Source organism: Nomascus leucogenys, chromosome 10, assembly GCF_006542625.1.
Source record: "Nomascus leucogenys isolate Asia chromosome 10, Asia_NLE_v1, whole genome shotgun sequence".
NCBI classification, from domain to species: domain Eukaryota; kingdom Metazoa; phylum Chordata; class Mammalia; order Primates; family Hylobatidae; genus Nomascus; species Nomascus leucogenys.
In genome coordinates, this window is record NC_044390.1 from 6,795,818 (window position 1) to 6,812,484 (window position 16,667).

Below are 16,667 nucleotides of genomic sequence, written 5' to 3' on the forward strand. Positions count from 1 at the left end.
TGCATCATTATTTTTTACAGCAAAATACTAGGAAACTAAATTACTCATCAATAGGGGACCAACTGAATAAACTACATTAATCACATAATGGAATATCATGCAGCCATTAAAAAGAATGAGAAAAACCCCTGGATGACGACAAATCTCTAGGATATATTGTTAACAGAAAAAAAGCAAAGTGTAGAAGAGTCTGTATACTATACACTACTATCTTTTATATGAGATGGAAAAATATGTACAAGAATATATAGAAGGATACAGATATGGATATATATGCATATAGATATCTGCTTATATATGCAAGAAATATTGGACAGTTAAGCCAAAAACAGAAAATAGTTATATATGCAGGGAAGGAGGGAGAGAGAGGCGAAGGGATAGAGATGAAAGCAAGACTTCTCTGAATATAATGCATTATAAAACTTTGACTTTGGAATCATGCAAATATTTTATCTTTAAAAAAATCAATCCAAAAAATAATAGGATGAACAAAGGCAGCTTCCATATTCAGATTATTTTCCACTAATACTGTCATCTAACCTTCATTTCAACTGACTGTAAAACCTATAATAAATTAACACAATAATTGTAACATGTATACATTTCTCTTGTTATTCATGCTTATTACCATGTCTACCAGCAGCCTGGTATTTTATCCTGGGTTCTGCTGTAAATTACTCTAATATATTCAAGTCTAATGAAGTACCATATGTGACTGAGTTCCTCTCATTACACTTTAAATTACAGAACTACTTTATCATTTCAGAACTAGCATGGACAAAACAAGTACCTCATCATAGGCCCAGTGACTGGTTTTCATTCAGTGAGTTCTGTGGTTATGAACTAATCATATGAAATTTTCTTGGCCTTATCTCTAGAGTCCAAGCTGGGACATACAGAGCTAAGGGCCAAAAATGAAAGTGGTTCCACAACTGAAAATCTCTCCTAAGAAACTGAAAATCTCCCTTGAGAATCCTCCCCTCTCTTCCCACTTTCTTCTCTCTCCCATCATTTCTTTGTCACTCAGAGCCTCCAGAACTGAGTCCCTACATTTCAAGAAGGAAGATACTGTTTCATTGTTTCCTGGATATTGCTAAGGATGGCAGAGGGTAAGGACTTTAGAAGTGACAGGAAAGGCTGAAAGAGGGGTTGCTACTTAGTACTGTTTCTAAAAATCCTAACAAACGCTCCACATTTACTTTCAAGATCTACACATAAGGGTCAAGATCTCCTAGGAGATCTAAAACCCAATAAATACCAGCACTTTGGGAGGCTGAGGCAGGTGGATCACTTGAGGTCAGGAGTTCGAGACCACCCTGGCCAACATGGTGAAACCCCATCTCCACGAAAAATACAAAAAAAAATTGGCCGGGTGTGCTGGTGGGCACCTGTAATCCCAACTACTCAGAAAGCTAAGGCAAGAGAATAGCTTGAACCCGGGAGATGGAGGTTGCAGTGAGCTGAGATTATGACACTACACTCCAGCCTGGGTGACAGAGAGAGACTCTGTCTCAAAAACAAAATAACACAAAACAAAACACTTCCAATTCAAAGTCTCTGCCCAACAAAACACTGCCCACAGCACCCTACTTCTTCCCACTGTTTCGGACAGAACTAGAGCTTTTTCACACTCCCCGCCTCTGTGTGCAATGGGAAGAGTCTCAGTAGGGAAGTTCTTCAGTGTCATATGCACTGCTGCACCTACAATTAGGAGAAGCCGATGGATCTCATGCCCTCACTCACCTGTGCCTCCATGTTGAAGGGCTATAGCTTAGCAACTCTCCCCTCAACACCTTCACAGTAATGGGCAAGGCTGGCAAACTCACTAAAATTTGCTAAATAAGCAGAGAACACTGAAGAAGTGCTTACAGTAGTCATGGCTCCCTTGATGAGGAGCCTGTGAACCAAGTGAATTTCTCTATTTTCCAAAAGGCCCATACCCATCTTCTTGGAACTGTGAGGAGTTTCAAACTACCTGGTGGTAAAACCAACCTAAGGAATGAAGAGTAAGAAAGCTTGGAAAAACTAATCTATTTTCGGCCAGACATGGTGATACACCTGTAATCCCAGCATTTCGGGAGGCCAAGGCAGGAGTATTGCTTGAGGCCAAGAGTTCAAGACCAGCCTGGGCAACACAGCGAGACCCCCATTTCTACTAAAAAACAAAAAAAAGCACTAATCCATCTTTGAAGGAAAAAAATAATTCACTACTTTAGGAAAAAACTAATATAGCACTTCACTGGGTGGAATTCTTCCAGGGCCAGCTAGGTATACACTCTGAACATAAAATTTAACAGGTAAGTACAAAATTATAAAAAAGTAATTTATATGAGTTATTTTATTCATTAGTGCCTGGCAATGAACATCCTATCTTATCCTACTCAATGATCTAAGAAATCTGAACTGGACTCATCTCTCACCACCTCTTTTAAGAAGAAAAGAGTCTATGCCTATACTGTTTAAGAAATGCCACATATCTATACTGGGTAAGAGATGTCATGTTTCATGACCAGCAGTCATTCCATTGTTTTTCCCAGTTCCTGGCACATGTTAGGCATTCAGCAAATGCTTGCTGAATTCCCTGTCATACTGTCAAAAAGTCTGTAATCGCTGTTAAAATAATAAAGCTGGCTATGTGGTTTAATATCCCAAAGTTAGAGGTCATTAGGCTATAAAGAAAATACTCTATAATTTCTCAAGCAAGGCTCCTCAGCAGTTAATGGTTTAAGTTGCCCATTCTCTGTCATCCTTTGATCTCTGGAAACCCAGGCTTCACAGAATAAATTCAACTACTCACCTCTACACAGTACTGGGACAAAGCAACCACTGCCAAATGGTTTTGTGGGGAGAAGTCACAGTACTGGATGGTGCTGTGATGGCCCATGTGGATTTCTCTCAATATGCCACTGGTATGAATGTCAAAAAGCTGTCAACATAAATAGAGATACCTATGAAGGTAAAATACTTTAAGAGATAAGCTATTCTAATATCCTCCCATTTCAAATATAAGTCCTGAAAAAAATATGACAATTACTGATAACTGGCATAATTATTGACAGTTATAAACAAAATATGGATCAATATACATATACTTTAAAAATACTGCTCATCTTAAAACATATTTTCTATAAGGGAAAATTCATCACAGATGAGCTCTCAAGCTAGCCCAAAGAGAAATAAAAGCTTTGTGAATAAATGAATAGACTGGCCCAATTAACACACAGAGTAGTTCTCCCTAATGCTTGTTTATTCAAAAGAGAAAATGAATACTTATAAATGAAGATGATCAAAATAATATAGAGCAGAGGTTTGCTAAAATAAAATTAGCTCAATCATCTCTATTTCTCTCTAGAACTACCAAATTGCTCCATTATAATTAATCATTTTCTTGTTTTTGAACCCCAAAAAGCTACTTTTGAGTAATCCAAGTTTCTTCAATTTTTTTTTTTTTTTTTTTTTTTTTTTTTTTTTTTGAGACAGACTTCTGCTCTTGTTGCCCAGGCTGGAGTGCAATGGCGTAATCTTGGCTTGGGGCAATCTCGGCTCACTGCAACCTCCACCTCCTGGGTTCAAGCAATTCTCCTGCCTCGGCCTCCCAAGTAGCTGCAATTACAGGCATGTACCACCACATCCAGCTAATTTTTTTATTTTTAGTAGAGACGGGGTTTCTCCATGTTGGTCAGGCTGGTCTCGAACTCCTGACCTCAGGTGATCCGCCCACCCTGGCCTCCCAAAGTGCTGGGATTACAGGTGTGAGCCACCACGCCCAGCCGCAGTTTCTTCAATTTTTAAGACTTATAAATGCCGAATATACTCAAGTTTTTGCCAAATAAGATGATTTGTATTTACTACATGTATTGATACAGTATAGTGATTTAAGATCAAGACATAGACCTTAGAAACAAAAAAGCTTCCAGTGGGAGCTATTAAAATGTTTAGTGGGCCAGGCACCGTGGCTGACGCCTGTAATCCCAGCACTTTGGGAGGCCGAGGCGGGCGGATCACGAGGTCAGGAGATCGAGACCATCCTGGCTAACACGGTGAAACCCCGTCTCTACTAAAAATACAAAAAATTAGCCAGGCGCGGTGGCGGGCACCTGTAATCCCAGCTACTGGGGAGGCTGAGGCAGGAGAATGGTGTGAACCCAGGAGGCGGAGCTTGCAGTGAGCCGAGATAGTGCCACTGCACTCTGGCCTGGGCAAAAGAGTGAGACTCCGTCTCAACAAAAATGTTTAGTGAATGCATAGTCTCTGCAAGCATGCACATATGGTAGGCAGCATAGCGCTGGAGGCCAAAAACACAGGGCAGGAAATCAGATTTAAAATGCCTCCCAGGACAGGCCATTTTTTAAAAAATTAGTGGCTGACAGTGATCGAGGAAACTTGGCAAATGTGGAATAGGCAGTTGTCCCAATTATGGAATAGTAAAAGAAAAAAGACCTAACAGTAGGAGTAGACTCACACAGGAATTGGAAAGAAATAACAGGAGGAGGAAGGAGAGACCAAAGGGTAAGAAACCAGGATCTACATGCAGTTAAGGAACACCTTAGGGTAGCTTTCTTTTAGCATGGTAAAACATGGAACTGCTGTACAGATTTTTAAAACAAGGCATTTCGTGCAATATAAAATTATTTTCCTCTCACTAGAACAGGTCTCTTAAAATCTTTTAAAAAATTATCTTTTGTTCAACATCATTGGTAATTGGGAAAACGCAAATCAAACCACAAGGAGAAACCACTTCACACCTACTAGGATCACTATAATTTTAAAAATGAACAATAACAAGTTTTATCAAGGATGTGGAGAAACTGGAACCCTCGTACATTGCTAGTGGAATATAAAATGGTGCAGCTGCTGTGGAAAAATCTAGTGGTTCCTCAGAAAACTAAATAAAGAATTACCATATGACCCAGTAATTCCACTCCTAGGTAAACACACAAGGCTCAAATAGATACTTGTACACCAATGCTGCAGCATTATTCACAGTAGCCAAAAGGTGGAAACAAACCAAGTGTCCATCAACAGATGAATGGATGAAAAAAATGTGATATACAACCCAAGTATGAGAGTCCAATTCCTTTTCACAGATCACACAAATCACTCAGTTATTCTCTTTAATAATTAAGACCATTATATACATAAATTTATACTTGACAGAAATTCAACCATTATAGGTCAGCTAGGGAATAAGGTCCAAAGTTTTCTGAAGAGGAATATTTTGAGTTTTGATCTGTATGTACATTGGTTACAACAAGGCTGTATGTGAAAATAAACACTGGTTTGTAAGGAAAAAAAAAGGAAAAAAATGTGATATATACATACAACAGAATATTATTCAGCCATAAGAAGAAATACAGTTCTGGGCCGGGCGCGGTGGCTCACGCTTGTAATCCCAGCACTTTGGGAGGCCGAGGCGGGCGGATCACGAGGTCAGGAGATTGAGACCACGGTGAAACCCCGTCTCTACTAAAAATACAAAAAATTAGCCGGGCGTGGTGGCGGGCACCTGTAGTCCCAGCTACTCGGAGAGGCTGAGGCAGGAGAATGGTGTGAACCCGGGAGGCGGAGCTTGCAGTGAGCCGAGATTGCGCCACTGCACTCCAGCCTGGGTGACAGAGCGAGACTCCGTCTCAAAAAAAAAAAAAAAGAAGAAGAAATACAGTTCTGATATGTGCTACAACATGAATGAACCTTGAAAACATGCTCAGTGAAATGAGTCAGACACAAAAGGACCGATATTATATGATTCCATTTATATGAAATACCTAGGCAAATTCACAGATTACATTAGAGATTACAAAGGTCTAGCAAGAGAGGGAAAAGAGGAGTTATTACTTCATGGTTACAAAGTTTCTGTTTAGGGTGATGAAAAAGTTTTGGAAATATATAGTGGTAATGGTTACACAGCATTGTGAATGTAATGCCATTGAAATGTACATTTTTAGATGGTTAAATGGCAAATTTTACATTATATGCATTTTATCACAATAAAAAAGTTTTAATCTTCAAGTCTTGCTTATGCAGTGGTTTCTTTTCTGTTCTTATAGATTTTAACAAACTTAAAGGGAGATATTTTTCCTCTTAGTTTCCTGCTAAAGGGGTACAAACTCATAAGCAACCAACATCCAAGGATTGCAGCACTAGATCAATAACAATCATATACATGATCCCTCAGTGAGTTCTTATATAACCATATTCTATATTTCAATTATGCTCTTTAAAACAGTAATATCCGTCATTCAAGTCTTTTGAAATCACTATTAGATCAGAACGTAACTGAGCCATAAATCAGAAGATCTGGCTCTCCTAATCACAATGTAACTTTGGACAAATTATTTGGCTGCTCTAACCTCAGTTGCCTCATTATTATCACAGGGCTACTGTAACCCGCTGCTTCTTGAATACTTATATCAAAAGAAATCATATGTGAGAGCACTCTGAACACCACAAATGCAAGCTACTATTAGATGTGGGGAAGAAAAGCAAAGCATTTTCTTATTTACTTTTTTCATATTTTCCTCATTTACTTTATAAAAATGTCACAATCTTGTTCAGTCATTGACGAGCATTTCTGTCAGAGTCATCAAATCATAAAATTGTAGGTATAAGAAAGCACTTTGAAAAATCACCTAAACCAATGTAATCGAAATTGAAGAAAAAGGAGTGATGAAGAAAGCATTCTATGTTAAATTAAATACATTTGAGGAACACTGGATTCGACGGCATAAATTGTATAATAGGACTTCCTGGGGCCCTGAATATGTTAGTTCACACCGTGTGCCTAATAGGGGAAAGCAATACAAAACCTATCTCCCAAAACGGTGTAACCATGGAGACCTTTCCTTATAAGGCCATCCTTATCTCATGGAGCACAGTTCCAAAGAACCATGACAGGTTAGGAAGACTGCCCAAAATCACACAGCTAGACTGTATTTTTATGAATAAACATTGTAAAATGCAAAAATGACAGAAGTTTTAACTTTCTTTAAATCAGACTGAAGTTGGCTTTTTAAAGTACTTACAAAGATTTTATTTTTTGCTGCCACCATTATCCTTGCACCATCAGCAGACCACGAACAACACTTCACTATCACTTCCATATCCTCTTGAGGGTCCTCTGAATTTAGGAAGAACTGTTTCACATTAATGCTTTTCCTCTCGTTTGCTGATGTCACATCCCAAAGCTTCGAATTAAAGTAATAAAAAAGAAAAAGTTTGTTTTACTCTAAAATCACATCTCTAGAATTCTTCCTGAAATAATGCCACATAAACTTATTCACTTCACTTGATGAATTATTTTTACCTATGCATGACTTTTTGTAAGGCTTTTAAATTAAGATCTCCAGTTTCATTATTATGTTCTTAAAAAGAAAAAATTAGAAGCACTGCCCAAAATGCAGAACATAAAATTAAATAAAAAGTTAAGAGTCTTCCATGGTGTGGAAGCTAAAAATTACATGTTGACAGTAAGGACACAAGTGGAAGAAAGGTGGTAAGATGAAGAGACTCACGACTTGCCACTGCTGCCCTCTGCTGTGCCAGGAATGAAGTGTGCTTCACAAACCTACCACATGCACAGCAGGAAGACTACACAGGACCCAGTCCAAGTTAGGTCGTGACCTAGCAGAGCATCCAGAGACATAAGGAAGTCTCTGAAAACAGGGACAAGTAAGACTCTGTGTGCTTGGCAGGGCTAGATAGGGCTATAAACCTAACTGGATCCTGAGGAATAAGATACAAAATACCATAAACTTTGCTCACTAGTAGGACCACTTGAATAGCACAAAAGACAAAGGCCTTCAAGAAGATCCACCTTCACTCCTCTGGGCCATGAGCAGTGTCTCAGCCTCAGAGTGATAATGACTGCCCATGCCCAAACCAAAGGTTGGCCACAGAGAAGGATGGGGGTGGGGGGAGAAAGCTGCTGCTCAGGCTTTAAGTCAGCTTCCGAAGCACAACTCCCAGGTAAAACCTAATTTGTCTGGCCAGGTACATTTTCAAATCTCTCGAGTAAAAAGAAGTATTATATATACTAAGAAACATGGCCAAAACCAAAACTTTTCTACTTGCAACAACTGCGGGTAATCTGGGTAATGCAAAAGAGACAGCAGGTGCTAAAACAGCCTTCCCTGATACTAAAGAGAAAAATAAATAAATAAACATAAAAGCCTGAACCTTCAGTTACATTATCCAGAATATATGAAAAGTCAGTTTCTCTATTAATATGAAAATCAGGCTGGGTACAGTGGTTCACACCTGTAATCCCAGCACTTTGGGAAGCCAAGGTGGGAGGATCACTTGAGCCCAGGAGTTCAAGACCAGCCTGGGCAACATAGTGAGACCTCATCTGTTTTGTTTTGTCTTGTTTTCAATTTAAAAAAATTTTAAAAAACAAAAAGAAAAGAAAAAGCAACTATTGCCTGAATTTTACAGAGAAAAATAAAAGTAGCACAATCCAACTTGATTATACATGTCTAAATTGCATCTGTTTCTGGACCTGACTTCGGCTTCTATCCAAGCAGTGATGAAATCCCACATATTGAGGGACCACATAAACTAATACCAGCATTTCATTCTGAGCAAGTTGCTACACTGTATCCAGGGTCCCTATGCACCCCAGGCCTCTGAGTGCTTTAAATGGCAATTTTTAAATAGAACTCACATTTTAAAATAGTTCATCTCAGAGCCTGAAAAGCACATGCTTATCAACATGATACCCTATAAAATGCTTAAAAAGAGAGCCATTTGGGGCAGGACATAATTTTACAGTTTTCATCCTCTCAAAAGGTAAAAGCTTACAGGAGAATTTGACTTTGAAATGCTGTTATCTAACATCATTTTGCAGGACGTCTGTTTACTACCTGTCATTGTATCAGTGTGAACCAACCAGTGATACTGACTTAACAGCACGGTGGGAAAGCCACCACAAACATGGGCAGTTCTCACCAAGAGTGCAGTAGTGTCTGTCCCCTGCTGCGAGTGCTCTGTGAGCCACAATCACATTTTGATACTCATACATGAATACGGAAATCAAAATCCTGTCCCTGTCAAATGACGACTTTTTAAAAAGTGTCCGAGTTTGAAGAAGTCTTAGCTTGACTTGAAGTGATACAGCAAGGGTTTATCATCTTTAACACATTTATTAAACACTATGCTAGTCACTTTGAGACTATATAAATGAATCAGATACAGATATTACCCTCAAGGAATTGACAGGCCAGTAAGGGAAGTAAGACAAGCACATAAATAACTTAAACACAAAATACGTCAGGTGTCATTTGAAAGGAAAAGGTATAGCCCAGTGGGGAGGCTATATTCAAGCTGAGGGCTTGAGGGAACACTTTGTACAGGAGGTAGTCACCTCACTCTACTCCCTGAGATTAGCCTATCTTATACCAGCTTAAGACAGAGAATTTCAACATCAAAAAGACAGGGGAACACCCCAGGGCCTACAGCCTATTCCAAGGGATCAGCATAAGCTAAAGTACAAAATGAGAAAACAAAGACAATGAAAAAGAAGAACAAGTTCAATCTGGCTGTAGTATCAGGTATGTGAACCCTTCCCCAACAGAGTCCTTATCTGCTCTCAGAGCACTGTCTTCATGCTTTTATCATTTTCATGGTTCATCTATTCACTTATGTTCTCCCCAACTTTATTCTGAACAGTTCAGAACAGCCAGGAAGTATACTTTTTTCTTTTTCAGTGTTTAAAATCCAAACTACCTAGTACAGTATCTGGCATACACTAAGTATTCAATAAATACATTTTAAGTGAAAAGACTGATTACTCCCGGCAGGGTGCAGTGGCTCATGTCTGTAATCCTAGCACCTTGGGAGGCTTAGGCAAGCGGACCACTTGAGCCCAGGAGTTCAAGACCAGCCTGGGCAACGTGGTGAAACCCCGTCTCTGAAAACAAACGAACAAACAAAAAGATCACTCCCAAGTTTCAAGCACAGGCGAGTACAGACAATAGCGTTGCTGAAAGAAATAGGGTTCAGGTGTTAAAGATGCAGAGCGAACACATACAGCTCTGCTATGGTTTGGAGATGGTTTATTTATCCCGACCCAAACTGGTGTTGAAATTTGATCCCCACTGTGGCAGTGTTGGGAAGTAGGGCTTGATAGGAGGTGTCTGGGTCATGGGGGTGGATCCCTCATAAACAGATGAATGCCTTCTAATGCCTTCCCACTGGGATGAGTTCTCTGGGAATGGATTAGTTCTCAAGAGTGGGTTGTTGAAAACAGTCTGGCTTCCTGGGTTTCGCTATCTTCAATCCTCTCTTTTCATATGATCTCTTTGCACACGCCCACTTCCCTTCCCCTTTCCACCATAAGTGGAAGCAGCCGAAGGACTTCATCAGGTGTAGCTGCCCAATCCTGGAATTTCTGGCCATCAGAATCATGAGCCAAGTAAACCCCTTTTCTTTATAAATTACCCAGTCTCAGGTATTACGTTTCAGAAAACAGAGAACAGACATAGACAATTTCCAAACTCTCCCAAAACTCGCGTAAACAATAGTAATGGGAATTTTTCTCTCTAGGCATAATCCACAAGGCGAAGGAAAATGGAGAAAGAGACAGCAGCAACAAAATCATCAAGTCTAGAAAGCAGAAAGGCAAGTAATAGGCAGACTCCTAGAAATTAAATTGTGAGCCTGCAGTGGGGAAATCCAAGCAGCCCAATCACTCCACAAAACTCCAAAGACTCAGGAAGTGCTGGCACCCAGTACCTTCTGATAAAGGTGAAGTTAAGTCAAGAGGAATCTTTAAAAGTCCGTTGAAATCTCCTCCCTCCACTCTGCAACCCAGGGGGCCTGTGTCCCTACTCTGGCAGAATACAAGGCTATTCTATACCCAACACAGTTGAGAGAAGGGTCACCTGAAAACAGGGAAATTAAGAGAAAGTCTTTTTTCTAAATGTTGAGATCTCTGCCCAGATATCATCTCAGAACTGGCCAGAGTCATATCCTACAAATAGGAGATTAAAATTTCTTCTAGCCAGGCATGGTGGTGCACACCTGTAGTCCCAGCTCCTCAGGAGGCTAAGGTGGGAGGATCACACTTGAGCCTAGGAGGTTGAGGCTGCAGTGAACTGCAATCACACCACTGCACTCCAGCACTCCAGCCTGTGTGACAGTGAGACCGTGTCTCAAAAAAAAAGGGGGGGGGGGGTGTTGGGCGCAGTGGCTCACACCTGTAATCCCAGAACTTTGGGAGGCCAAGGAGGGTGGATCACGAGGTCAGGAGTTCAAGACCAGCCTGGCCAACATGGTGAAACCCCGTCTCTACTAAAAACACAAAAATGAGCCGGGTGTGGTGGTGTGTGCCTGTAATCCCAGCTACTTGGGAGGCTGAGGCAGGAGAACTGCTTGAATCCAAAAGGCAGAGGTTGTGGTGAGCTGAGATCACGCCACTGCACTCCAGCCTGGGCAACAGAGCAAGACTCCATCTCGGGAGGGAAAAAAAAATGCAAGAAAAAGAAAAAAGAGAAAAGAAAATTTTTACTCTGGACACCCAACTAATTCAAGACAAAAGATATAAAGACTTTGACATAAAAAGTTCACCATCTTGCAGTGAGCCGAGATGGTGCCACAGCACTCCAGCCTGGGCAACACACCAAGACTGTCTAAAAAAAAAAAAGAGTTCATGATAAAAACAGATAACCCACAGGAAAACCACAATTTAAAAGTTCACAATTCCCAATCAACTTGTTGGTGATGTATTCTTAAATATGAGCAGATAGCAAAAGATCAGATAGCTAAGATACATCTATGTCTAAAATCCAAACAGAAACCAAAACCAACAAATAGAAAAATATCTATTACACTGGAATATGAAAACTTCAAAAAAAAAAACCCTATTACTAATGCCCATAAAAAAATAAAAGATACTGCATCCATGAAACAAGAACAGAATAATATTTAAAAGGAACTAATCACAAGAATGAATACTTAAAAATATGGTAGCAGAAATTTAAACTCAATAGAAGGACAGAAAAGTAAAGCTAAAGAAATCTTTCAGAAAGTAGGGCAAATGGACAAAAAGAAGGAAGGAGAGGAAAAAAAATTTTAATCCAGAAACACAAGCATTCCAGAAAGAGAAAATAGGAAGAAATCAAATAATCCAAGGAAATGCCAGAACTGAAGGATAAGTTTCCAAATTGAAAGAAGCCACCATTCTGTAGGCAGTTTACTCTGTTGATAGTTTCTTTTGCTGTGCAGAAGCTTTCATTTAATTAGGTTCCACTTGTCAAAGTTTGTTTTTGTAGCAATTGCTTTTGAGGACTTGGCCAAAAATTATTTGCCAAGACTGATGTCAAGGAGGGTATTTCCTAGGTTTTCTTCTAGGATTTTAATAGCTTGAGGTCATACATTTAAATTTTTAATCCATCTTTAATTTTTATATGTGGTAAAAGCTAAGGGTCTAGTTTCATTCTTCTGCATATGGTTAGCCAGTTATCCCAGCACCATTTATTGAATAGAGAGTCCTCTCCCGCATTGCTTTTGTTGGCCTTGTTAAACTATGCATCCAACAAAGGTCTAATATCCAGAATTCATAAGGATCTTAAGCAAATCAGCAAGTGAAAAACAGAGACATCTTTAGACATTATAATAAAGACACCATAAAAGTTTACTTCCCATAGATTCTTTCTTAGGAAGCTAGAGGAGATTCTCCACCAAGTTGAGAAAGTAAGCCAAGAAAGAAGACAAAAAAAAAAAAAAAAAACTGAAAAACAAGGGTTCCAACTTAAGAGAAAAGCAAAAGGAATCCCCAGGATGATGATGAGGAAGATCTCAGGATGGCAGCTGTACTCTGGGAATAGTATTACCATTACCGACCAGAATGGAGCAAGATAGAACCTGCCAAAAATGTTGTTTCCAAGAAAATACTTATAAAATGCCTGGTAAGTTTGAATCATTTAAGGAGCAAATTAACAAGAGAGAGTTTGAAGATATGCACATTTAAAAACTAAACAAATGAAAAAACAAACTTATCAACCCCAGGTAAAACAGAAAGCTAATGAGAGAGGAAAAAAATTCATATGATATGGCTCAATTGTGATTAGTTACAATGATGTAAACCCTGAACACTGTTCTAATCAAAATCGATGTACAAAAATCAGTTAGCCAGGCACAGTGGTTCATGCCTGTAAGCCCAGCACTTTGGGAGGCTGAGGCCAAAGGATCACTTGAGGCCAGGAGTTTGAGACCAGCCTGGCCAATGTAGTGAGACCTTCTTTCTATTTAAGAAAAAAAAAATCAGCAGCATTTCTGTATATCAATAACATTAAAGCTGAGAGCCAAATCAAGAACACAATCCCATTTACAGTAGCCACACACAAAAAAATAAAATACCCAGGAATACATGTAACCAAAGAAGTAAGATCTCTACAAGGAGAACTACAAAACACTGCTATATATTTTTTATATATGTATTTTTTTTTTTAGTCAAAAAATAAAAGATGCCAGGGAGGCTGCAGAGAAAAGCGAATGCTTATACACTGCTGGTGGGAATGTAAATTTGTTTGGTGACTTTGTAAGCAGTTTGGAGATTTCTCAAATAACTTAAAATAGAACTACCATTCAACCCAGCAATCCTATTACTGGGTATACACCCAAAGGAAAATAAATCATTCTACCAAAAAGACACATGCACTTGTATATTCACTGCAGCACTATTCACAATAGCAAAGACATGGAACCAACCTAGGTGCCCATCAACGGAAGGTTAAAGAAAATATGGTACATATACACCATGGGATACAACACAGCCATAAAAAAGAATAAAATCATGTCCTTTCCAGCAACATGAATGCAGCTGGAGGCCATTATCCTAAGCAAATTAATGCAGGAACAGAAAACCAAATACCACATGTTCTCACTTATAAGCCAGAGCTAAACATTGGGTACACAAAGACATAAAGATAAGAACAATAAATGCTGGGGACTACTAGAGTTGGGGAGGGGGGAATGAGGCACCTATTGGGTACTATGCTATCTGGATGACAGGACCAGTTAGTTGTACACAAACCTCGGCATCCGCATCATGCAATATACTCACATAACAAACCTGCACATGTACCCCTGAATCTAAATAAAAGTTGAAATTTTTTTTTTAAATCATGAAACATAGGCCGGGCGCAGTGGCTCAAGCCTGTAATCCCAGCACTTTGGGAGGCCGAGGCGGGCAGATCACGAGGTCAGGAGATCGACACCACTCTGGCTAACACGGTGAAACCCCGTCTCTACTGAAAAATATAAAAAATTAGCCGGGCATGGCAGTGGGCGCCTGTAGTCCCAGCTACTAGGGAGGCTGAGGCAGGAGAATGGCATGAACCCCGGAGGCAGAGCTTGCAGTGAGCCGAGATCGTGCCACTGCACTCCAGCCTCAGCAACAGAGCGAGACTCCGTCTAAAAACAAAAAAAAAAATGAAACATACAAAGTAGGTCATGTTTGAGAAGCGAATAATTAACTCAGTTTGGAGCACAGTAACTTTGAGGCACGGTATGTTACTTAAGTGACAACAACTAGCAGAAAGTTAGGAATGAAGGACACAGCTCATAAAATGAAGGCTGCAGATGACATACCTGAAAAAAGATGAGTTGAAGCCATGAGACTGAATGAACTGGGATGGAAGAGCAGTGATAGAGGTGGTAGCCAAGGTTAGATGCTGCAGGAACAGCTACATTTTAATGGTCAGGGAAAATAGTTAATGAAGGGATCAGAGAGCTAAGAGGAGAAAGAATAAAACATTGATGTAAAATGAGGAGAGTTTAAAAAACAAACAAACAAACAAAAAAACTAGGTGGTCATTGGGGGTTTGACCAATAGTAATACAACAAAAATAATGAGAATCAGATAAAGAAAAATATCAGATTTCACACTAATCCAGAGGGCCTTAGACTACAAAAAAAATTGAAACTAAAAATAAAACTGGATTTTTACATTCTTCAAGGGAATACAGGGAAGATGAAACCAGGCTAAAAAATGGTTAAGTAGTGAGTAGGTAGTCAGGAAACAGAGGCAAGTATAGATGACTTAAGAAGCCCAGTCATGAAGGGAAAGAGAAAAACAGAATGACAATTTTAAAGAACAATACAATCAAGGAAGAATCAAAGGTTTTTCACTTTTTGGTTTTATAAGGCTCAGGAAGGCCCAAGAACATTTGTAAGCTGTGGAAAATAATTCAAAAAAGAAGAAAAATCTGAAGAAGCAACATAGAGAGGAAACAATTAATGAAACAAGGTGCCCGGAAAAGAAGGAAAGGGAAGAACAGTAGGTACAAGTACAGGATTTTTTCTTTTTTTTTTTTCAAGACGGAGTCTCGCTCTTCCCCCAGGCTTGAGTGCAGTGGCGTAATCTCAGCTCACTGCAACGTCCGCCTCCCGGGTGCAAGCAATTCTCCTGCCTCAGCCTCCTGAGTAGTTGGGATTACAGGCATGCGCCACCACACCCAGCTAATTTTTGTATTTTTAGTAGAGACGGGGTTTCACCATGTTGGCCAGGATGGTCTCGAACTCCTGACCTCATGATCCACCTACCTCAGCCTCCCAAAGTGCTGTGATTACAGGCGTGAGCCACCACGTCTGGCCCAAGTACAGGATTTTTTGGACACTGTTATGAGAAAAAATGGAGCAGAGGCTTTTTACAGCAATTTTTGAGGGGGCTTATGATAGGGGACTCTTGGTGGATGGTTTTAATCCTTTGAATGGGTATGAGGTAACATTATTGCCATAGAATAAAAGGGTTAGGGGCTTAAGAACAGCAGAAAAGGATTAGAATAGGCACTAGTGGAAAAGCAAATAAATTAGGGATGAACAGACCATAATTCAGCGGCAAATAAGGCCCAGTTGAGCTATACAACTTATATTTGTAGAACACATAAATGGCCTGGTGTTACAGCTTTCTTGAACATTTGGCAACCGAATAATAATGGCAAAAATGCTAAGGATAATGCAATCTTCCCAGAACTTGGAATTAGCAAAGGAGATAAGATGAAAGGAAAACTTAAAATATAAAATGCCTTCTTCTGAAGTCTTTCACTGAGTAAAAACCAAGAAATAATAGGCTGACGAAAGGAGGGCTGCCTAAATCCATCCACGGATATTCTGAAAAACCTCCCATGACATGGATCATCCTAAAGGAAGAAGCAGATAGATATAGTATATAGAGGCCAAAATCCACTTACCTGAATATTCTACCTAAGAATGCTCCCAGCACCCACTAACAGCTAGCTAAACTCTACAAAGTAGAATTCTACCCAGAAAGAGTTCCTAGATACCCCGGAGTAATTTATACAAAAACAGTTATCTTCCATCAGCAAAGCAAGATCAAAGATTCAACCACAGTATCAGAATCAAAACAGTTTACCTTTCTCAGGAGTTAGTAGCATTGCTGAATCTCCTTCCCTAGAGATTCTAACAAACAAAATAGTGCCCAGGAGTGTTTAAGTATTTTCCTAGAAAAGGTGTAGTCAAGAAAATTTACTGAATACTTGAGTACAATTCTGTACTATGAGTTACAAAGAAAGGTATAATACAACAAAAAGATGACAAGATCCCTGCAGATCATAAACCTATATTCAACCTAATCAAAGAAACAGAAGACACATTAAAATGACTGAACGGTACAACACATTTGTAAGTGGAAATCAGAAGACAAACCA

The 16,667-nt window shown here is 39.5% G+C and overlaps 1 protein-coding gene across 3 annotated transcripts in view; it reads right to left on the reverse strand.

The window, feature by feature from the left end:
- The window catches only part of APAF1 (apoptotic peptidase activating factor 1), a 94,997-nt gene that overhangs the window by 29,099 nt on the left and 49,231 nt on the right, over positions 1–16,667 (reverse strand). For 2 of the 3 annotated variants that reach the window (XM_003259706.3, XM_030819787.1), the window contains 2 exons: positions 7,023–7,184; positions 2,798–2,926 (listed from right to left, as the gene is read on the reverse strand). The exons of the other annotated variant lie outside the window; for it this stretch is intronic. In XM_003259706.3, the coding sequence (XP_003259754.2) occupies positions 2,798–2,926; positions 7,023–7,184 (291 nt within the window). The remainder of the gene's footprint in view (positions 1–2,797; positions 2,927–7,022; positions 7,185–16,667) is intronic. 3 annotated transcript variants of the gene reach the window in all.